Raw genomic sequence first — 24,131 nt, forward strand, 5'->3', positions numbered from 1 at the left:
GAAACCAACTGAGATATTTTCATTTGATTTGGTTAGCATGTGAGGGAACTAAAACTAGGGGGAAAACTTGGCTTAGGATCCTTGGTATCTATAATTTTTATAACATGAATAAACTATACACTCACATGTACACAACTGGTCCATACTAATCATACCAAACTCCAAAATATGAAAAAATTATAAGATAAGTATGTTAACACTTTAATTATAACTACATGGAACTGGAAGAGTGCAGGCAGAGGAAGGGAATAGTCTGGCCAATTACTTCATTGTAATAACACTTCCAGGCCAAACCTGAGCACTAGTTAACAAGGATCGGCCACCAAAATTACCTGAAAAGTTTTCTAAAATAAAAAAAGTAGGGACAGAGAGCTAATATAGGAGTTAAGGTGTTTGCCTTGCATGTAGACAACCCAGATTCAATCCCTGCCACCATATTGTCCTTTGAGCAACCATACCCCTGAGTAATCAGGAGTAAACCTAGAGCTCAGCTGGGTATAGCCTGACCCTGCAAATAAAAATAATAAAATAGTAATAATAGGGAAACTGGAAGAACTACAGAACTAGAAGTGAAAAATGAAATGATAGGAGATAAATCTACTACAGTATAAAATAATTCACAAACATAAGACTTTAGTCTCGATCTTGCCACAATCAACAGAGAAGTGGCCAGGCATTCTGGTGAGCAACGCGGCCCGGAAAATGCTCCGGACCCGAATTGGGGCCAACAAAACCGGGGAGCCAGAAGGTGGAGGTGCAGCCAGCACACCTTCTCCAGATGGAGCCCTGGCGACACTGAGCAGCAACTAACACAGCTCCGGGATTCGGGACTGGGACACATCCGAGCCGTGCGGCCGTGTTAGACCTTTTCTAAAACCTGAAAACACAATCTTTTAATGGAAAATTAATTATCAAATGCTTCCTTAGTAGGGTTATCTTGTTTGGGGGTATAACTCCCACAATAGTGAGTTTTGTGTTGAAATATGGAACATAATCAAGGTGAAAAGAAAATGAAGTGAAATTCATCAGGTATACAGTTGGGGCGGGGGCGGGGGGTATACCGGGGATTTTGGTGGTAGAATATGAGCACTGGTGAAGGGATGGTGTTTGAATACGGTATAACTGAGACATAAACCTGAGAACTTTGTAACTTTCCACATGGTGATAAAATAAAATTTTAAAAAAAATTTTTTTAAATTTTAAAAAAAGGACTTTAGTCTCAAAACTATAGACTATAAAAATAGCAAGATAGTCATTTTACACAATTATACTTAACCCTTTATTTGAAAGTGCATGCCCTAGTCCCCAAAGATTTTAATTTAAATACAGTATGACTTTATGCAAATACATTTCTTGTAGGTTATTGAAAACAACTTCCTACAAGGTACTGTTACCGTCTATGATTATGGCTACAGAAAAAATTATCTTCAGGAGTTAAATACAGGAAACAACCAATAAAACAAATTCCTCAATGTTAAAGAAACTTAAAAGAGATGTATTAACATTTATATAATGCACTAAAACTAAGACTTTCCTTAAAATAAATTGCTTTTTAAAAGGCAACATTTTATAATTACCAGTGATTTTTTGTACAAATAAAGAGAAAATGGACTTTATCAGATAAATTACAGATTTAATTGCAAATCTGAAATTTGCCAAAGTAAAATCAATTTTTACCTCTTCCTTGAATTCATGACATCCTGGTATAAAATAGATAAATAGATAAAATAGCCAAAACAGAAAATAAATTTGTAATATAAAAATGCACCCAAACCATACAAGTCACGACTCTGAAGAAAAGGCTACTATAATTTCCAAAATGGTAACAAACACAATTGAACATATCACAAATATGCCTAGTTCTCAATGGAAGGACTTAAACAATAACCGATTTTTTTTTCTTTTTCGGTCACACCCGGAGATGCTCAGGGGTTAGCTCTCGCTCTGCGCTCAGAAATCACTCTTGGCAGTTCTCAGGTGACTATATGAGATGCTGAGGATCACAGGTCGACCGAATGCAAGGCAAACACCCTACACGCTGTATGATTGCTCCGGCCCTAATAACCAATTCTGAAATAATACTGTGCAAAGTAACTAAATTTATAACTGTATGTGAAATAAGAAAGCAAAACTGTACCCTACTTAAGTGTTTTCAATTCAGACTGTTTTAAATGTAAGACATGCAAAACGTCTTACATGTAGGAGCCTTGGTTCAATGCTTGGCACCACAAAAAAAATCTAATAAACATAACTACAAGCCTTACATAAATTGGTTTAAGGTTTTAATGGTAACTTAGAAAAAAGTATGTTAAACTAAAAGTATATTAAAACTTCTGTTTTAAGAGTCAGTGAAAGTCACCATGTTCACAAAGTAGAGTGATCCAATTATGCCAATATGTCTGCTTTATTTTAAATTTACTATTTAAGAGTTTCTTTTTACTAGTTTAACATAACGCATGCTGGGCATCTATTGCTAATTTAAGAAAATAATATTCTCGTACTAATCTGCCAATACAGGTAAAAACTCAGGCTTAACAGCACAGTGGGTAGAGCATTTCCCTTCCATGCGGCTGACCCGGGTTCGATTCCTCCATCCCTCTTGGAGAGCCTGGCAATCTACCAAGAGTATCCTGCCCACAGGGCAGAACCTGGCAAGCTACCCGTGGCATATTTGATATGCCAAAAATAGTAAAAAGAAGTCTCACAATGGAGATGTTACTGGTGCCGCTTGAGCAAATCGATGAACAACGGGACAACAGTGCTACAGTGCTACAGGATTACCTAAAAACCTCATTCTATAAAAACGGCAGAAATGTACACACTCACAAACCAGTACTTTATAAACATGATTTCAGCACAGATTTAACATATAAATTAATTTAATTAAATTTCATGCTAACAAATTAAAGCCTCTACTCAACATGATAAGAGGGGACATTTCAAAAATTATCCCTGAGTCCCAACAGGAGCTACCTAGCCCAGACTGAGTTGTCCCAACATTTAGTGTGAGCACCCCCCACTACTCAAAAAGATCCTTTTGTGCCAGAGCTCAAATTAATATTATTATCTTAATGTAATACTTACTGTGATTCTTAATACGTGTATGCATATCTAAATTTTTAGATATAGTTGGTTCTTAATGACTCATGGAAATTAAATTCTTGGTCAAATCATTTTGTAGTTTTCATTTTTTTTTTTTTAATAAAATCTCCCTCACACACCAGATTTGTTTTTCTAGGTTTACAATAGATTCATTTTTCCCCATATTTTATTTATTTATTTTTTAATTCTTTTATTAATTCACCATGTGGAAAGTTACAAAGCGTTCAGGTTAAAGTCTCAGTTATACAATGCTCAAACACCCATCCCTTCACCAGTGCATATATTCCACCACCAAGAATCACGATATACCTCCCCCCTTCCCCCCACCTCCCCAGCCCCCCACCCCCCATGTGTAACTGGTAAATTTCACTTTACTTTCACTTTACTTTGATTACATTAAATATTTAAACAAAAAAAATTCACTATTCATTTTTTAACTAAGCTGCAGAGCTCCAATTCTATACGCAATTTTCCCACTTTGAGGGAGCAGAATAAAATGATCAGTTATCACTGAAACAAAGACTTTGTTAAAACGTGAAATAAAAATTTTCCATTCAATATGCACTGGTGAAGGGATGGGTGTTTGAGCATTGTATAACTGAGACTTTAACCTGAACGCTTTGTAACTTTCCACATGGTGAATTAATAAAAGAATTAAAAAAAAAATTTTCCATTCAAAATTTCCAAATCTCTGTGATCCTCCAAGATTCAAAGATCCTCTAAGATTTGTATGATATCTGATTCCACTTATTTTGCCATCTACCTTAAATGTTCAAATATACTAAAAAAAGAAATCCTGGTATTTTGTTTTTAAAGCTTCCATAAATAGAAACTGAACTAAAAATTATATTTAAAAAACCATAAAGCAATCACAAAATATTACCTGTGATTATTTTAAGAGCATAAAAAGCCAGTTTTATTTTATTTTAATAATACTGAAACGCCAGTATTATTTTACTTTTGGGAAAAGAAAAATAGAATGGCCCAAAATGTTTATCCAATTACCAAATGGCAGTAACATTTCAATTTTAACAACTGTTTTATTAAAGCAAAAATATTTCTCTACTATACTGTACAATAAACAAGTTTCAATGTACTCAAAAATTTTAAAAATATTAATAGTAAATAACCTCTAATAGAAGTCTGATGAACTGGCCAATAATGCAATTCAGTTTCTATCTCTAGTTTCCCTCCCCTCTGTAATTAGACGAGTTCAGCAAATTATTTACATACCACACTTCATTTTGGCTGCATAGCTTTATAAAACAAAAAGTATTTTGATTACCTAGAAGACCTTCAGAAATACTGAAGCATTAAAACAACAGTTAAATACTCAAAATTGCCTCAAATTTTAATGTCATTGACCAAACTGAAGCAAATACTGTAGTCATAAGATGAATTTAAACTGTGTTTTTAAAAAAAATCATACACTCTACATAATATAGAGACCAGAGTCTGCTTGATTTAGCCCTCTATGTCAATATATGGAATATATATTAGGCCTTATCTCAATCAAAGCCTAATTTCCATTAGTTTTCTGGAGTCAAAAATTTAGAGTATTAATGAACTACAATGAAAGCCTACATATATGAGCAATTTGCTTAAAAGCTGTTGACTTAAAAGTCTCTGGCAAGGTTTAAATTACAATTTTAGGAACTTAACTTTCTGACCTATATATAGGTAACTTACTTTGGCCACTCTTGATATTTTAATAAGATGGCCTGCCCCAAAACACAGACAAATGATCTGAAGTGACAGGATCTTTCCTAGTCACTACAATAGTAGCAGAGTATAGTACTCAGGTTTGCTGGGATCGAAACAAATGGAGGGAGAATAGATATTAGCTACAAAAACTTTTGATTCAAAAAGAGTATATTTTCTTCCAAGTTTCAGTAAAATATGTGTAAATGGTGTCCTTCATTCACATTGAGAAACAAGAAACGTACTTCTAATGTCAGAGAGAAATCGATGGGCTGCAGTGGATGCTTTGTGGGTGGGAAACCTGGGTTCAATCATGGTACTGCAAGATCATCTCAGTACTGCCTGGATCAACCAAAGCAAGCACTGAGCTGGGAGTAAGCCTAAGCAATTCTGAAGAAGACTAACTTACTTCAAGGAAAGTGTTTCTGATTATTAACGAACTATGGAGCTTAGGGCTGGAGAGATGGTACAGTGGGCAAGGTGCTTGTCTTGCACAGCACCCAACTCGATCTTCTGAGCTGAGCCAGGAATGATGACTGAACACAGAGTCAGTAGTAAGCCTTGAGCACCTCCTGGGTGACCCAAAAGCCCAAAGCCCCTCCCCAACCCCTCCACTGAAAAATAATCCTTTAACTTTGGGACATGTGAGATGCCCTAGGTTCAATACCCTTCCCAAACAATACCAGATAGAGCTGGTAGTCCCCATTACTAGCAGTAGTACCACCTACCAAATAATTAATATGTGCACAGAAATAATGAAGTTAGTATTATTTAATAATGCCATTTTAACTTTTAATTTCTTTTCAATAAGCAAAAAACTAGTTCCAAACTTAAATCACTTAAAGTCTGACTTCAAAAACTTAAAAAATTTAGTCAATCCTTATATAAAAATCTTGAAATATCGATATCAAAATGTAACTTAGAAATAATATATCTGATTATTAGTTCTAAATTCATGGAGTTTACATTGCTCAGTTTTATTAAATTTATATTTGTGATTTTTGTCTTAGCTTCTATAACCACTGTAATAAAGAATTTAATAGCTACTTACCTGACACCCAGAAAAGAAACACTGGCCTTGGATGAAGGGTAAGTTACCTTACTCACAGGCAATGATTCAAGCTCTTAGCTCAACGTATGTTTCTTATTAAGAAGTTTAAAATATGTTTTTAGCCCTCAGGAGATTAGAAGAAAGATGTTCTAAGAGGAAAGAAGTTAGCACTAAGTTTGAGCAGTGGTTCTCAAAATAGTGCCCAAAGAAAAGGAATTTTACTGTACCATTTAGAAAAACACTAGAAAACTAAATTTTCTGGCTCCCCCAGACCTACAAAATCATAAACACAGAGGAAGGGACCCAATAGGCAATGGATTTATAACAAGTACTTCAACAAGCACCTCAAAATTTGAGAAACCCTGCCCTAAAAATAAAAATACTAACAATGTAATGATTATAAAAAGCCGGTAAGCTATTATAATGATTTGAATCATTGAAATGGTTCAAATAAATTTGCCTAAGTATGTCCATTTAGCTCATGATATTCAGATCCTTTTGACAGATTAAGAGCAACAGAAAATCTTATCTTTAAGGAATTACAATCTAATATACTAAAGTAGGAAAAAAATAGAAAGAGTAGGAATCTATTAAATGGTATTGGGCAAAATGCTCTGCAACCTGACACCCAAAGATGTTTACTGTGCCTTGGTACAATACAATCACTGCATCAAAACAATTTTGTTTAAAGCAACAAAGTACTATAAATTTTGAGAAACTTTTAGGAAGAACTGATACAATAGGAAGTTTTAACAATTGAACTCATACATATTGCTAATATTTTTGTTTTGTTTTCTTCATGATAAATCAATGATAGCTGTTTTAAGTAGAAAATGAAAACAAGAAAATGTCTAACAACTGATATATGTCAGTTAACTAGGATCACCCATTAAAATTTAAAGATGGGAAAGATGGCCTTGCTACTTAGAGACATGGAGCCCATAGTTTGGGATGTGGTCATTGGAGAAACTTCCAATGTCTAGGCTACTCCATGTCAACTTTCCATGAAGGCCAACAAGCTCATTGAATTCATTCCTATAAAGCATCAATGTTCCTGGATATTTACTATTACCTGCCCTCTGACTCTCAATTCACTCAGAATAGCAACACTTTGCAATTCTCCAGCAACTGCAACACTCTGATACGCCCCTGGTACAATCTTCTATCACTGAAGCAAAACTGCCCTCATTCCACTTTTGATTAACAAGGGAGACTTATTATTTCCTATTTACAAACTATGCCAATGCAATCCTTCTGCCTTTTAAAGCTCTTTTTAGGTCTAGCACAAAAGTAAAATAATTCTGTTTGCTTCCTTTCATCACTGTCCTCACCTCTACCCTCTACCTTTTGGTCTACCTAAATATCAACGGGCTATGCACAAAAATGGAATGTTACATTAGAAAATAACACTTCAAATCACTTAACATTAATCTCACTATAGAAATAAAAACCTTAGCAGAACTAATAGGGGGCTAGCAACTGAACTCCATTCACTAACAGCAAAAAAACACTGCTTGGATTTTAGGTAACTGAAACCTAGAGTTAATGGAAACCCCCTAGCCACTCCCATCCAGTCCTTACCCCTACAATTACTGTATTTCACTGTATAACTGTAACCATGTAATTGTCACAAATTTATCACAAACTGTGTTGAATATAGGCACAATATTTTTTTAAGGTTTCTCCATAATGGTCCCATGCCACAGTTTTTTTTTGGGGGGGGGGGGTAAAATTTCAGCTTATTGTCATTAAATATCTTAGCTGCATACCTGGGTAGATATCTTCCTAGCTTGCCCAGCCATCCCACAGTTTCGCAAAAAAAGTTTGCCACAAAATCTTTGGCAGTTATGCGGTGAAATTCGGTAAGTGACGTGAGATTTAAACAGGAAGCCCACAAAAGGAACTCTCAAAACTGACACATCACACAGGGTATCCTCCAGGGAGTCGTTATCTATTGGTAGCTATTGAAGCCTTACCTGACAGGTCTCCAAGCCAGCTGCAGCAGCCACATCCCCCTCTGCGTCAATAATGTCTTGCCTCAGTTTCCTGAAATTCCCAACTAGGAAGGGAATATACAGCATGCATTCCCAACTCAGTTGTGGTTCTATAGTTCCTACTGTTAGTAATCTTCCCTGGGACATCTGTAAACCATAAACAAGCATACACACAGCACCCTCCTTCCAGAATGAGCTACATCAAAAGACACTGAAACAAGGCCCACTTCACAAAAGACCTCAGGACCTCCAAGATTTCAACTATGAAACTGAGTTTTAAAGTGTTTGGGCTTTTATTATTATTATTATTATTATTAAATGTAGAAAACAACAAATCCCCAATGTGAGAATCTGGAAAAGTTTGAATGATTCTGATGAATATTACCTGAAAAACAAAGTAGTTACAAAAAATAGAAACATGCAATGTAAATATTCTTACAAATGTTTTAACTGGTTTTAAGAATGGTTGAGCACTTCAAAACACATAATGACTACTTCCTGTGCAGCTAAATTCAAAGGGCATTTTTCTCTTTCTCATTTCACTAGTCATCTGCATCTTCTTAACTACTTGCAGTTTTGAGAAGTTCTTTGATATTTATGAAATTATTAAAATTCGCTGTACTTCCAAGAGAATTTAAGAGATAGTCATTATCAAAATTTATTTTCCCAAACAAAACTAAAACTTAAATGGAAAAAAAAACAATTAAATGAGCAAGCTATAAATAGGTACCAAGTATATGCCTAAATAAAAAATGAAATGACAGTCTTAAATAAATTGTAAGAAATCTGTAATATATTAAGAAAATTCAGTTTAACAATTAAAACATATTCTAATGCTAAACTAATTTGTTGATACTAAGTGTAAAATAATTTAGTTCAGACTGAAATATCAAAACAAACTCACAGTTTTGACTATCCCACATAATCTACACCCATAGACTTTTTGCCAATAGAAAAAAAGCTGGATATCATGGTAAATTTAGTTTAACCCACACTAGTTTTTCAACTTCTTTAAGTTCTATTTTGATCTATACAATTTGTTAATTTTAAGCATATTTTCCCAATTTGCCTCCCTTGTATTACTCAGTCAGACCTACAGATCAGTTATGTAAACACACATGAATTACAACTAACCTAAAAGAGAAGATAACTGGGAGCACGTTCATATGGAAAAGAAAAATGTATTTACTCCAATACAAAAAACTAGAACTAGTTGATAATACTTAAGAGTTTAGTTCAGCATAAAATATAATTTTCTTATTTTAATCCAACAGCTCAAACATACACTGGATTTCCTTGGTTAGCTAATAAATTCCTTATCACTGTAAGTAACTGGGAATGGAAAAGTTAGATAATTACCTGTCAGGAAGCCATCTCTAAACTGGCACAAAGCAGAACTAAGTAAACTCCAAAGATTCCACTTAGACCAAATACCAATACCAGATTACTGCCCAAGCCAGCAACTACACAAGTGAAATTATTTAAACCTCCTTTCTTCATCTATGATATGAAACATAACACAGCTAATGAATTAGAAAATTTTATAATTTTAGCACAAAATTTTAAAACTAAAAAGGATATCCTTACTCAAACCTTCAATTAAATTTAGTATCTTAACAGTTTGAAGAACAGTACACAATAGTTTCTTTTTCCCTTCTACACAACTTGCCTAAGTAAAAAATGAATTAATAAATTGATTGATTAAATTACTACAATCAAATTTTCCCATTAAGCTGATTATCAGGACCATAATATGAAATAAAATTAACTTCAAAAACCAGTATTTCAAAAACCCAGATCTAAAAATATTTTTTTTTTTTACAAATAACTTTTTTCAATTTTATTTTATTTTATTTTATTTTATTTTTTGCTTTTTGGGTCACACCTGGCGATGCACAGGGGTTACTCTTGGCTCTGCACTCAGGAATTACCCCTGGCCATGCTCAGGGGACCATATGGGATGTTGGGATTTGAACCCGGGTCGGCCGCGTGCAAGGCAAACGCCCTACCCGCTGTGCTATCTCTCCAGCCCCAGATCTAAAAATATTTTTACAATTTTCTAAATTTTCAAAATAAAATTACCATAAAAGTTATGATGAGTGGTCACTTAATAATGGCAAAACTAGTGTGATATTTTCCACAATGATTTACCAAAGAAAAAAAAATCTTAGGATCATAAACTTATCACCCTCATTTTGAATAAATATTTGAAAATACTCAAAATCACTAATGGCTTTCTCATTTTACAAATCAATGATGACATTTTCAAACTTAAGACTACTTTCTACCTCATCCATATGTGCATACCTATGCATAACAAGATACTCAATTCATGAATCAGAATTCGATTTGTGATTTAACCAATATATAACTTCTATCAAAACTTAGAAATGCACACTTTATTTTTTTGCTATCTCTTAAAATCACTTTCAAATACAAGTGGTTAATATTGAAGTAACTAAGCAGAGTATGCCAAGATTTAGTATAATTAGGAAAAGCTCTGTGATTTAAAAAAAAATTTTTCCAAAAACCCCAAAATTCAGCAATTTAGGTCCAATGATAAAAAAAATCACTAAAGTACTCTTAATATTAACATAATCTAGAAAAAAATCTAACTGTATATATTAAGTCAGTGGTTTTTAATTTTTGGAAGGCAATGAACCTCCAAGGAGATATGCAATCTATGACCACAGTAAAGTGCATATACACATATATTTCTTAAAAGGCATTTTAAGCGGCAGGAGAGAGAACATGGAGGTTAAGGCGCACTTGTCTTGCACTCAGCAAACCCCAGTTCAGTATCTAGCACTGCACAGGGTCCCCAAATACCACCAGGAGTAATCCCTGAGCACAAAGCCAGGAAGCCCTGAGCACCACCAAACCAGCCCCGGCCCCACTCCAACCCCAATTCCTCCATGGAATTTAAAGGGCCAGGACATGGTTCCAAGGGCTGGAGCACAGGCTGTTCAGGCTGGAACTTTAGGCTCCATACCTTGGACACTCTGCACAGCAGGTTGTGGCCTCCAACACTGCTGGTGGGCAGCCAAACAAAACAAAAATGCATTTTAGTTGAAGAAATTTTCAAAGATAATGAAAGCCCAAGTAAGTGACATGCTCTAAACAGTACTATAATAACTAACTTCAAGGAAGATACTTAAATACAAAGCTAATTACTGATTTCTTAAAAGAGAATAAAAACTATTCAAATAATAATGGAGTCTTTTCGTATGTTGCATATTTTAATACATATATTTAAGAACCTAATTAGCTAAGAATTAAAGTAATTTTTGTATAAAGTTTCACTTTTTTTGTATAAAGGAGGGGGATTTGGGCTGCACACAGCGATGCCCAGGAGTCACACTCTTGGTAGTGCTCTGTGACCACATGTGGTGCCAGGGACTGAGGTCAAAGGCATTCAAGGCAACTTAACCTCTCTACTGTCTCTCAGGCCCCTAAAGTTTTACTTTTTCATTAAAAAGTAATAAAAAAAATAATAATACAACTTTTTTTTTCTAATCACCAAAACAAATTTAAAGGAAAAAATGTGAAAAGAGAGTGGAAGGGGAAAGGCTGCCAACCCTGGCACCACCCGGCCTGCCGAGCACCATGACACTGAGCCCCATGCACAGAGCTGGGAGCATCCCCCAAAACTGCTGGGTGTTCCGCCAACGAAAAAAGAAATTTTATTCACTCAAGACCTACTTTGTTCCAGGTATCATGCTTTTAATTATTATAATTTGAAGGAATTCAAAGCCTTAACATCTATACAACCTTGTTCATGTACTTTGGCATTTCTGGCCAAAAATATACCTAAAATATACCTTTTTATAAACAAAAAAATTATACCTGAATGTCAAATATTTAAGGTTTAATATTTTTTTTATAAAAACAGTAATTTTTTTAAAGAAGAGTAATTTTTGGAACAAATACTAAACACACAAAAAAATGAAACTTTATAACTGAAAGGTACCAATAGTAGACAAAATTGCTGAAAACAAATCATCACTAATATAGGCCAAAAAATTCTATTTTATTCTACAACCTTCTAGTCAGTATGTCAAGAACCTTTCCTAGAACAAAAATAACCTTTGTGGATGAGAACTGATGGGAGACACTGAAGGGTAAAGTGGTTTTTATGAAAGTAAGGCAGACTTTTTTTCTTTGCTTATCTCCACAGTGTTAAGCCATTAACTAAAAGGAGAAAATAGGCAAAGTAACAAATGCAAAACCATTCATTTCAATTATTATTGGAAAATATTTTAGCTCAGTTGGCTGTCATCTGAATGAATAAATTTTAAGTAACAGATAATGAATTCGGAAATACATTGAATATAATATACCGACCAATTTCCAATGATTCAGACAGAAATTGCTTTCATTAACAGAAGTAGAATTACCATGTTCATGAGAGAGTTATGAAAAGTAGTAAAGCTTCTAAGCTAATGTGATTTTTAAATTAATTTTATCTAAAATTTAGGTTGTGATACCCAGGTGAGACCAATGAAATGCCTATCTACATCTTAGTTAATACCTGTTAGAACATTTAAACAAATAGCCCAGCATTAATGATTTTTAGTTGAATATTTAAAATTTCCTTTAACTTTGTAACTCCTCCAATATTTTAAAAATCCTTTTTATAGAAATGGCAAGTCTGAACTAGCCTGATCAAAGACATAAACAAAGTATCTGGAACAGGGATGTGTTAACATTTATGAAAGCCAAAATTTTCTGACTGGAACACAGATATCATTATTGTGGATGCTCTATATACAAGTCTGGACAAGCTCTAAGAAATTTTAGATGTACAGCTGACATGTAGATTATGTTCATGTAAACAATGTGAACACACCTCAATGGGAGAAAAATCACAGTAGCATATTACTTACAAGTAAAACTTTTAGGCTATCAGGGATATTCAACTCTGAAACTGCTCTCTAGGGAAGAAGGGAAAATGTTTACAAATTTAACTGATTCTGAAAAGACCCAAAGCAGAAGAAAACTTAAGGGCACACATGAAGGGAAGAGGGAGAGGAAGGAGGGGGAAATAAATGGGAAAGAAGATAGAAACGTAGGGGAAAGAGGCACTGATAAAATCCTTGACAACACAAGGTTATTCAGCCTCTGAATACGCTTTATACTTTATATACTAAGCCAGATGCTGTTTTATAAAGTTATCTTTATCTTCTCTCATCACTTTCACCACATTATCCTTGTTCTGATAGCACTGTAGCCAGAGATTTACTTTCCAACTGAATTAAGCCCTACAGGCGCTACTATTTCCAAACTGATCTAGATAGACATTTTTGTCTTTATTTAGTATACGTACAATTCATTTTTTTCCTATTTTATGAAACTTTGAGACCTTTATTTAGTACATGTACAATTCATTTCTATTTTATGAAACTTTTTGAGACCATGTAATCAGTACAAGCTCAAGAAACAATCTGTGTGGACATAAAGACACAAGGTAACCTCTGCTCAATATAAACTTGCATACCTTATTTTTTCTAAATCAAGGTACACATTAGTAGAGATAGGTGATAATAAGTATTTTATTTATTAAAATTATTTTATAAATGCAAAATGTGCACGAAATTTTAAGATATGTGATTAGACTTTATAGTAAATGGGTCTCTCGATAAGTTAAAGGCTGTCTCTAAAACCTAGAGGTCTGAGTACATTTGTTCCAATTCTCCTGATATTTTGAATAGATTTTGAAAGCAAGTAATTAAGAAGTCCTATTTTTCTTATCTCAATAATCCCTAACATTTTACACTTCTTTTCCATTACTGTTTATAATACTTTGTTGACCAATACAGACTTATAAGCAATCACTTGAAAGGTTAACTTTATATATGTCTAACTTTATACTTAAACTGCATAGAATTTACAGAATTTTCGAGTTTAGTACAAAAGAACTTGAAATATACATATACATCAATATTCTATTATACTTTTACAGATGTTTTTAAGTGAAATAACATCACTGACGTAAAAATTAAGGAAATACGATTCAGACTTTCTGAAATAAGTGTTTTTGCCTATAAATTTATTCTTAGTGCTTTTAAAATTATTATGTTTAACTTTTGTTCATATTTAAGTTTTGCTTTAAAATTTTCAACTCCACATTTGGCCTATGGTATCAAAACCTAGACCATAGAACTCAATGTACTCAAATGTGAATCATTTAAAAACAAAATTTCAGAACTGATAAACTAATAGCAAATGGTTGCTTATAGCTTTGATACCTGGATTACACTGGAAATAGTTACTCAGCTTACCTGGAGCTAATCCAGCAGTAGCAGGACTTCCCATTGATGGGTGAGAGAAAACTTGAGAGAAGGCAGACATACTTGACTGGGACACGGTACTCAGCCTGGAAGTTGATCCTCCTTTAGGAACAAACTCACTCGCAGTAGGATTTGGTGTCTATTTGAAAATCAAATATAAAAGTTAACACACTTTACGCCCAAAGAAGAAATTGACTCTAGTAGGCATTATTCCCCAGTGCTTCAATGAGTAAAATATTTCACTGAAAGGATTTACAGTGGAGTTTGATATAATAAAATTTTTGGTATGGTGTAATAAAATTTCTTGAAGAAAATCGATCACTAAATCTGAGAATTTTTTTTGCATAAATTAATCTCAGAAGCATGTAAAATTCAATTTTATTATCAAATATATGTCATTACCAAACTTTTTAACAAATTTTAGAGGCCGCAAAGGTTGACACTAACCCAAAACAGAGCAACAGGTCTCAAATAAGCATCCTTTATGAGAGGCCAAATAGTACAGCAGGTAAGGCATTTGCCTTGCTCACGGCTGACCCAGGTTCAATCCTTGGCATCCCATGTGGTCCTTCCTGCCAGGAGAAACTCCTGAGTGCAGAGCCAGGAGTAACTCCTGAGTATCACTGGGCACACCGAAAAAGAAAAAAACCAACAACAACAACAACAACAAAGGGCAAAAAAACCTCTGTACAAAAAGTAATCACTTCCTTTTCATAAGCATTAAGACACCCTTCTAATAATCTAGTACAGTGGAATATATCAGGGTAGACACAATAAAAACAGAAACAAGACAATCGTGTAATAGAAGGAAAATAAAATCTTCACTACGATACTATGGCCACAACATTATATATATTCAAGTTGTGTATCTACTTTAAAATAAACTAATTACAAAGACACACCTGATTCATAAATAGTCAATATTTTATCCATTGGAAACAAATGAATATCCCAAATATCTTTCTGAAAAAATACCCACTTTATGTTAAGCTTAACGATAATGTTAAATTATAATGATATCACTTAGATTCAACTTTCAAGAAGGTCAACAATGAAAATGACTTTAAGGACACAATGTTCATAGCTCAACCCATAATTTAGATGTCATTAAAAACTAAGCTTAAAATATGCTAGTAAGACTGAAGAGAAAGCTCAATAGACTGAGCACATGCTCTGCATATGAGAAGCCCAGGTATTTTATGAAGTTATTCTAGAATTGTGGCTGGAGGGACAGTACAGTGGGTAGAGTGTTTTGTCTTCACGTGGCCAACTTAGGTTCAATCGTTGGCACCCCATTTGATGATCCCTGAGCACCATCAGGAGTGTTTCCTTAGTGTAGAGCCAGGAGTTAACCCTGAATATAACTGGGTGTAGCCCCCAAATAAAAAACAAAATAAAAGAAGTTTGCTAGAATTGATCATCAGAATATAAAAATTATCTTCATAGATGAAAATAATTAATTACTACAAAATCAAAAATAACTCCAGGTGCTAGAGTACAGTGGGTAGGGGCTTGTCATGCACTCAAGATGACTCAGATTCGATCCCTGAGCACAGAGCCAAGAGTAAATCCTGAGCACCGCTAGATGCAGCACAAAAACAAAGAGAGTAACTTCTAAGGTTGTTTATTTTGAGGCCATACCCGGCAGTGCTTAGGGCTTACTCCTGGCTCTGAATTCAGGAATCACTCCTCAAATTAAAGTTCCAATTAGTATTTCAAACATATGAAAGTTCAAATTACTGGCCATAGAAGGCAATAAATAAATCAAGGTACTTTCAAACTTTGAAATAAATGATAAATCCAGAGAAAAGGTTCATTTCAGCTTAACAAATATATTAGATATACAGAATCAAACTCAATCACAATGATAAAACTCGGTGATAATATCAAAATAAAAAATGGTTAATTTGGATATACCAAATATAGCAGAGAAAAATGAAACTCATGTTTACTACTCATGCTTACTCAAAGCATGAGTACTCGGGGCTGGAGCAATAGCACAGCAGGTAGGGCGTTTGCCTTGCACGCGGCCGACCCGGGTTCGATTCCCAGCATCCCATATGGTCCCCTGAGCACCGCCAAGAGTAATTCCTGAGTGCAGAGCCAGGAGTAACCCCTGTGCATTGCCGGGTGTGACCCAAAAAGAAAAAAAAATTAAAAAAAAAATAAAAGCATGAGTACTTACTGTTACATGTAAGACATGAAATTCTGTGAGAAAAGAAAAAACGTCTGACGAAAAACATTATGCAATGATAAAGAAAAAGATCCTCTTCTGTTGTTTTTGTTTTGTACTTTAAACCTTCAAAATTATAATATTTTGAGACTGGAGCAATAGCACAGCAGGTAGGATGTTTGCCTTGCACGTGGCTGACCCGGGTTCGATTCCCAGCATTCCATATGGTCTCCTGAGCACTGCCAGGAGTAACCCCTGAGCATCGCTGGGTATGACCCAAAAAGCAAAATAAAATAAAATTATAAAGTTTTCAAAAACAAAAGCATATTCCTTAAAGGCATGGTGAATTCTTTAATTTGCAGGGTTAAAAAGAAATAAATGTATTTTACTGATGGAGCAATCTTAAGTTACAGAGGATAGCCCTTTGACAGGATCACTCCAGAATGAAGTAAGTGGGGATCAATAACACAGCAGGTAGGGTGTTTGCCTTGCACACGGTCAATCCGGGTTCGATTCCCAGCATCCCATGTGGTCCCCCGTGCACCGCCAGGAGTAATTCCTGAGTGCAGAGCCAGGAGTAATGCCTGAGCATCACAGGGTGTGACCCAAAAAGCAAAAAAAAAAAAAATCAGAATGAAGTTAAGTGAGAGCCAATTAATTCTCCATCTACTTTAAAAAGTGAGCATTAAAAGAAAAGCAATATGGTAAGTTGGTAAGAGGTTCAAAATGCCTAACAAAATTACGAAATTACTGTATCAGAAAACAGAAAAGAAAAACTGTCTGTGCATGAAAACAAAGTTAGTAACATATTCCTAAAAAACATTATTAGCTTTAATTTCACTTATTCCCAATGTATAACATGATCAATAAGCTCTCTGATTTCAAAACTTCTTAAAATTAAATATATTTTAAATTTGAAAGTCTATTTTAAGAGAGGGCTGGAGCAATAGCACAGCGGTAGGGCGTACGCCTTTCACGCGGCCGACCTGTGTTGATTCCTCCACCCCTCTCAGAGAGTCCAGCAAGCTACCGAGAGTATCACACCCACACAGCAGAGCCTGGCAAGCTACCCATGGCGTATTCAATATGCCAAGGATAGTAACAACAAGTCTCACAATGAGAGACGTTACTGGTGCCCGCTCAAACAAATCAATGAGCAACGGGATGACAGTGACATTGACAGTGATTTTAAGAGATTCTATAATAGAGAAAAAGAAGCAGAAATTTTAATCTACCTTCCCTAAAGAAGTAATTTATGAAATGTTATTGTGCCAAATAATAGGTCACTGAAATTTGTATCACAACAAAAATGTAAAATCTAACTTTACTTTAGAGATTTAGAGATTCAACAGCTGAACGGGCAAAATAATATGCAAAGGTTAATTTTTCCTAGTGAAAAAAAGGGGTCTAAAATCCTCCTATATTTCTTCCTTATCTAAAATGGCAAGGCATCCCCTTCAATTTGGGAGTTCATTTTGTTCGATTCTGAGTATCTGAGATTAGAGAACAGGTGAAAAAATGTAAATGGTAGAAAAATAATTTCATAGAATTTACATGCTACACAACCCAAAACTTAGAAGTAGAGCTACTAATAACAGACAATACAAATTCTTACAGACAGATTAGAAAATTATCCCCTTATTTTTTAATGATAAGAAATTATTAGTCTTACACAATGAAATTCATTAAAATAAAAACTGTAGCTAGAAGATGCATTATGAAAAACACTTCTATATTAGTGGTTTAAAATATAAATTAAAAGTTTATAAAGAAACAAAATAAGTCATATAACTCTTAACATGTTAATTTTTGAAAGGCAAAACTGGTAAATAAAATCAATTATCATATTAAGATGAAGTATCAATTCACCAGAAAAATAAACTTCTTAATAGCTTTAAGAAGTGAAGGTTATACGGGGCGCACTCCAGATGGTGCAGGTGCAATCTCCCCACCTACTCCAGATGGAATCCCAGTGACCAAGAGCTTCCACAAGCAAGGCCCAGTATCTGGGTTCCAGAACTAAATCTGTAGGCCACACGGAGGCACAGGAGCTGGGCTGCCCCTCCCTGGGTTCCCTCCCGCCCAGCAGACTGGCTGTCACGCCAACAATTTGCCTCCAGGTGCCATTTTAGGGCACCAGCAGCCCTGGCCCAGAGACTCCGAACTGAATCCCAAAATGGATTAGTGCAATACAGAAACGTCTCTGGAACCCAAGCATTTACAACCTAGAAATTTACATTTACAATTGCGGCCCTGTGAGCCTTAATGATATTCAAAGTGAGCAACGGAAAATAAATTATCTAGCATCTGTCCCTAGCAGGTAGGCTTGAATGGTGGTAGGAAATTTCAAACAAAACATAATGCCCAATATTAGAGATTATTGGGAAAATTGTCTGCTACAGAGGCCGGGTGAGGACTGGGGTGAAAGGGAGGGGAGGGAATATTGGGGACACTGGTGGTGGAAAATGTGCACTGGTGGAGGGATGGGTGTTCCATCATTGTATGGCTGAATCTCAAACATGAAAGCTTTGTAACTCTATCTCATGGCAATATAATTTTTGTTTTTAAAAAAAAGTAATGTGGGGGCTGGAGCGATAGCACAGCAGGTAGGGCGTTTGCCTTGGACGCGGCCGACCCGGGTTCGGATTCCCAGCATCCCATATGGTCCCCTGAGCACCGCCAGGGGTGATTCCTAAGGGCATGAGCCAGGAGTGACCCCTTGCATCGCCTGGTGTGACCCAAAAAAAAAAAAAAAAAAAAGTAATGTGGAGTTCATGCCCAATTCAATCAATGGATGAACAAATAGCAGTACTTCTACATTATTAAAAAAAAAAAAGAAGAAGAAGAAGAAGAAATGAAGGTTATATCTATAAAAGATTTAAGGATCTGGGCTATCTAAGTTATTTGCCTACCTTAAACAACGCCAATAAGAAAGTGATAAAAAGTATTCATGTTATTCCACTCGATGTGTAACTGGTTAATCCCTTCATAAATACCTAGATGTGCAACTATACATTGCTTAGAATTTCTATTCTAATCTCTACGCGTATTTCGATTCCTAGTTTTCATTCATAAACTCTAAACGTAACTTTAAAAATCTAGTATTTACTTCACTCAAAAACAGCCACTGGCAGCTGAGGAGGGAAGGCTGGGAAACTAGTGGAAGGTATGGAACGCCAGTGATGGATTTGGCGTTAGAACACTGTTTGCCTGAAACTCTATTTCAAACCATGGTGCCTAAATTAAAAAATTTTTTTTTCACTCCTATATTAAAAAACTTTTTTTTCACTTTATGAGAATTTGTCACAGAGAATCTATGAGAATTTTAAGAATTTTAAGATCTCATACACATACATTTATTCTACAACTTTGATGTCAAAAACAATCCAGTGCTTTTTATTGAACTTTCTTGAAGTGGCTTTATCCAACCAACGTCTGGCTATAATGATAATTTTTACCTATCTGGACAGAAATTAAATTGAAAGTTCTAACCTTGGGGATCGGGGAGATTGTACAGCAGGTAGGGAGCTTGCTTTGCATGCAACCAACCTGGGTTTAATCTCCATTACTTCAAACAGTCTCCCATGCCCCCAAGAATGATTTCTGAGCACAGAGCATGAAATAAGCCCTGAAGAAAGTCAGTATAGCCCAAAACACAACTACAAAAAGACAGAGGTAAGGCTGAAGCAGTAGCACAGCAGGTAAGGCACTTGTCTTGCGTGCAGCTAACTAGGGTTCAATCCCAGGGTTCAACCCCCGGCATCCCATATGGTCCTCCAACACTACTGCCAGGAATAATTCCTGAGTGCAGAGCCAGGAGAAACACGTGAGCACTGCCAAGTGTGGCCCAAAAGAAACCCAGAGAGTGAGAGACAGACACTAATTTAATATACACTATAACCAAATTGAAATTGCAAGAGTGAGAGGTGGGTGACAGGCGTGGGACAAGCAATATTAATACTATGCAAAATAAAATTTAAAATAATACAAAGATGCAGTCTAATATTTTGACAAGCCACTATATTAAATGGCTGGAGCGATTGCACAGTGGGTAGGGTGTTTGCCTTGCACACGACCAACCTGAGTTCGATTCCTCCATCCCTCTTGGAGAGCCCAGCAAGCTACTAAGAGTATCCTACCCACAGAGCAGAGCCTGGCAAGCTACCCGTGGCGTATTTGATATGCCAAAACCAGTAACAAGTCTCACAATGGAGATGTTACTGGTGCCCACTCGAGCAAATTGATGAACAATGTGACAACAGTGCTATATTAAATAAAATTTATATTAAACAAAATTTACATTAAATAAAACATATTATGCAACTTTTATTGTAAATGGTAGGAACTTTGTAAGAAAGTTGTCAAGGTATTTAGGAAAAAGAAGATTGAAGGCAATGAGATGGATGATTGAGAAACTACTAATGTCAACTGATCCAGATTTTTAAATCACTTTATAAACTCATAAAACAAATATCTTCTGTGGTACAGCTCCTAAAATAGATTCAGCTTGCTTAATAGCTTTGTAAGTTATTATCAATAATTCTCTAAATAAAACATGGCTAGTAACTTTCTTAACAGGTTTAAACAAAACATATACATATAAGCTGTACAGTCTTGACATGCAAACTCTGAATACGCTAGACTAACTAAATCAAGTTAATCATCACGTCTCTCTTAAATTCCCTTTCTCTCACCTAACTGGTTCTAGGCAATAATTGCCTGCATTTTCTGAAATATAAATGAATCTTATCATGTAAGTATATGCTGTTGCATTCACAACTTTAACTCACCATCATTAACTCATACATGCCACTGTCCTTATCAGCATTTCACTGACTGTAATATCCACATACATCATCACAATTTGTTTATCCTTTCGTCCAAAGGACAAAAGCTATTTCTACTTTGACTATGAGCATTTGTAACCAAGTCTCTGTAAGGCTTCAAGTCTTGAGTCAATACCTAGCAATGAATGGCTGGACATGCAATTAAGTGTATAATCTTTTTTAAAAAATTGTTTTCCAAAGCAGTTGGAATTCTAATTCATCTGTCAGTACTGCAAGGAGAAGGAAGGCTGCCCTGCTTGTGCAGAAGCATAAGATTTTGTCAGATTTTTACATTTTAGACACTTTAATGGGTGTGTATCAGAATCTCATTATGGTTGTAGTTTGCATTTCCTGAATGACTTATTTGGTATCATTTCTTTGATGATCAGTCTGCTCATTTCTATGTTTTGTTTTGGTTTGGTTTTTTGAATCACACCCAGTCAGCAATGCTCAGGGATTAACTTCTGTTCTGGACTCACGAATTACTCCTCGTGTTTCTCAGGGGTTCCTATGGGATGCTAAGGATCAAACCCAGGTTGGCTGCATACACGGCATGCACCCTACTTACTGTACTGATTGTACCCTGTCAGATCACATTTTTGAACCAATTTTTTTAAGTTAGCATTTTTATTATATAAATGTTATATAAATATTCACCTTAGCACCGCTAGGTGAATTTTTGTGGTGTGACTCCAAATCCAAAAACATAAAAATTAAAAATCCTTGTCAGATACATGATTTACAAATGTTTTCTTCTGATCATTCTTTCCACCACTGAATAGCATTTGTAACTCTATTGAAACATACTATTTGGGAACATGTTTCTGTGCTGCTTTGAGTTGAAACTAATCTATCTTCATGCTATACTGAATAGTGTAACTTCACTCTCTGTCCTGAAGTCAGCTAGTACATGCACTGCATCTCTTCTTTTCTTTTTTAAGCTGGTTTGGTTTATAGGTCCTTCACGTTTTCATGTATTAGAAAAAGACTGTCAATTTCTATTCAACAGCTTGCCAAGACTGAGACTGAACTGAATCTGTAGAGAAAATTTGATGAAAAGGGACATCATAAAAACATTAAGCTCCAGACCCATGAATAAGTATATGTCTCTTTCATTCTTCTCAGGAAAGTTTTAAAATTCTTGATATACAGAGCTTCATAGCTTAATTAGATTGATCCCTACTATATATACCTGGTATTACCATAAAACAGCATAATCTTGGAAACTACAATTTATGAGTTTGTTGTATCTATGACTGGGTATTTTTCTCATTACTAAAATATTTGAAATATTTCATACCTTAAAGTAATAGAAATTTATTGTTACAGTTTTTAAATGTCCAAAAGCAGGAGGCACACAGTCCCTTCCAAGGCGCTGCAGAATCCACTCCATGCTTCTTTTCTAGCCAGCTAGTGTTTGGCATTCCTAGTCCATCACTTTAATTTTTTTTTTTTTAATGAACCACCGTGAGATAGTTACAGACTTACAAACTTTTGTGATTATGTTTCAGTCATATAATGATCAAGTACCCATCCCTTCACCAGTGCCCATACTCCACCACCAATGTTCTCAGTAACCCTCCCGCCACCCCCACCCCGTCCCCCCACCCCGTCACTTTAATTTTTGCTCTGTACTGACTATATTACTTTCTACTCTGTGTCATCTCCTCCTGCTTCAGTCTTCTAAGGAAGCTTTTCTATGGATTGTGGACCTACTAGAATATTCAGGATGATTTCAAGATCCTTTATTACATCAGCAAAGACTTTCAAATAAAGGAAAAGGGCCAGAGAGATGGTATAGGAGGTAAGGCACTTGCCTTGCATGCTGCCTGACCTGTTCAATTTCCAACAATTATGGTCCTCTGCCACTGCCAGGGATCAGTCACTTCTGAGCACTTAGTCAGGAATAGCCTCTGCAACCTGGCTATGTCCCAACCTCTTCACCACCAAAGCTAAAATTCACACATTTCCTGGCTTAGGATGTAAAAATGTCTTCTGGGAGGCATTATGCTCACTCAGCACACAATAGGGAAATAAAACTGAGTTGGGATGATGATTTTTCTATCATAGAACTTTACAGAACTCACTCATTTTAAATAAGTCTGGGGTAGATTTTGTCTAATTATCTATAATATATTCACTAGATGATTCGTATTTTAACTATAGATTTTATCTCAATATATTTCCCCCTAATTATACTGTTTCATATCTTCTTATCTTACTTCCAACAGCATCAAGTAAAATGCCAGAAAGTGGTAAAAACCAGACATCCTTGCCTTACTTCTAATCTAAGAGCAAAGCATTTTGAATTTTTAGGGCTTTTTCTTTCTCTTAAACCATTAAATCTGTAATTTTCTCATTAGCTGTTAATTTTTTCACAGATGTTCTTTCTAAAGTTAAAGGAGCCCCTTTCCTTATATTTCTAATGTGCTGAAATGTTTTTACCCAAAGTAAAAACTGGATTGTCAATTTTTTCTCTGTTTAATGATATTTTTTTCTATGAGATGACCATAAATATGTCTGTTGGTTAAAATAATTTAATATATCAATGGATTTTACTGAGATGAGTTTCAATTCTTCATTGTGTTTTCTTTACACATATTGTGTATTTTCCTATATAGATACGGAAACATGTTAGTTTCAATATGCTAAAATTTTGTTGAAAGAGCTTATACTTACTTACATATACATGATACATTGATGTTTTTTGCTTTAGTTTTATGCAGTATCTTCATTTGGCTTTGTTATCATACCAATATTAACCTTACACAAAAGACTAGAAAGAGTTCCTCCTTTTTAGTGTCTTGGAAAAGTCTTTGTGGAATTCACACTAACTATTCCTAAAATCTTTAGTAAAACTCACCTATGAAGTCATCTGACCCTTCTTCATGGGACAGGTTTCACCACAAATTCAATTTCCTTAACACAGAAGAGCTAATCCAGATTACCAATGAATGCATCTGAAAAGCTTGTGTCTCAAAGACTGAAAAGCTT

At 35.2% G+C, this 24,131-nt stretch overlaps 1 protein-coding gene across 6 annotated transcripts in view; it reads right to left on the minus strand.

The window, feature by feature from the left end:
* Window positions 1–24,131, minus strand: part of PAN3 (poly(A) specific ribonuclease subunit PAN3) — a 135,693-nt gene that overhangs the window by 61,477 nt on the left and 50,085 nt on the right. For all 6 annotated transcript variants that reach the window (XR_008629289.1, XM_055132246.1, XM_055132241.1 and 3 more), the window contains one exon: window positions 14,130–14,277. Coding sequence is in view for 5 of the 6 variants with exons in the window: in XM_055132246.1 (XP_054988221.1) it covers window positions 14,130–14,277 (148 nt within the window). In the remaining variant the exon portion in view is untranslated. The remainder of the gene's footprint in view (window positions 1–14,129; window positions 14,278–24,131) is intronic.

Source organism: Sorex araneus, chromosome 1 (assembly GCF_027595985.1).
Source record: "Sorex araneus isolate mSorAra2 chromosome 1, mSorAra2.pri, whole genome shotgun sequence".
In the NCBI taxonomy this organism is placed as follows: Eukaryota; Metazoa; Chordata; class Mammalia; order Eulipotyphla; family Soricidae; genus Sorex; species Sorex araneus.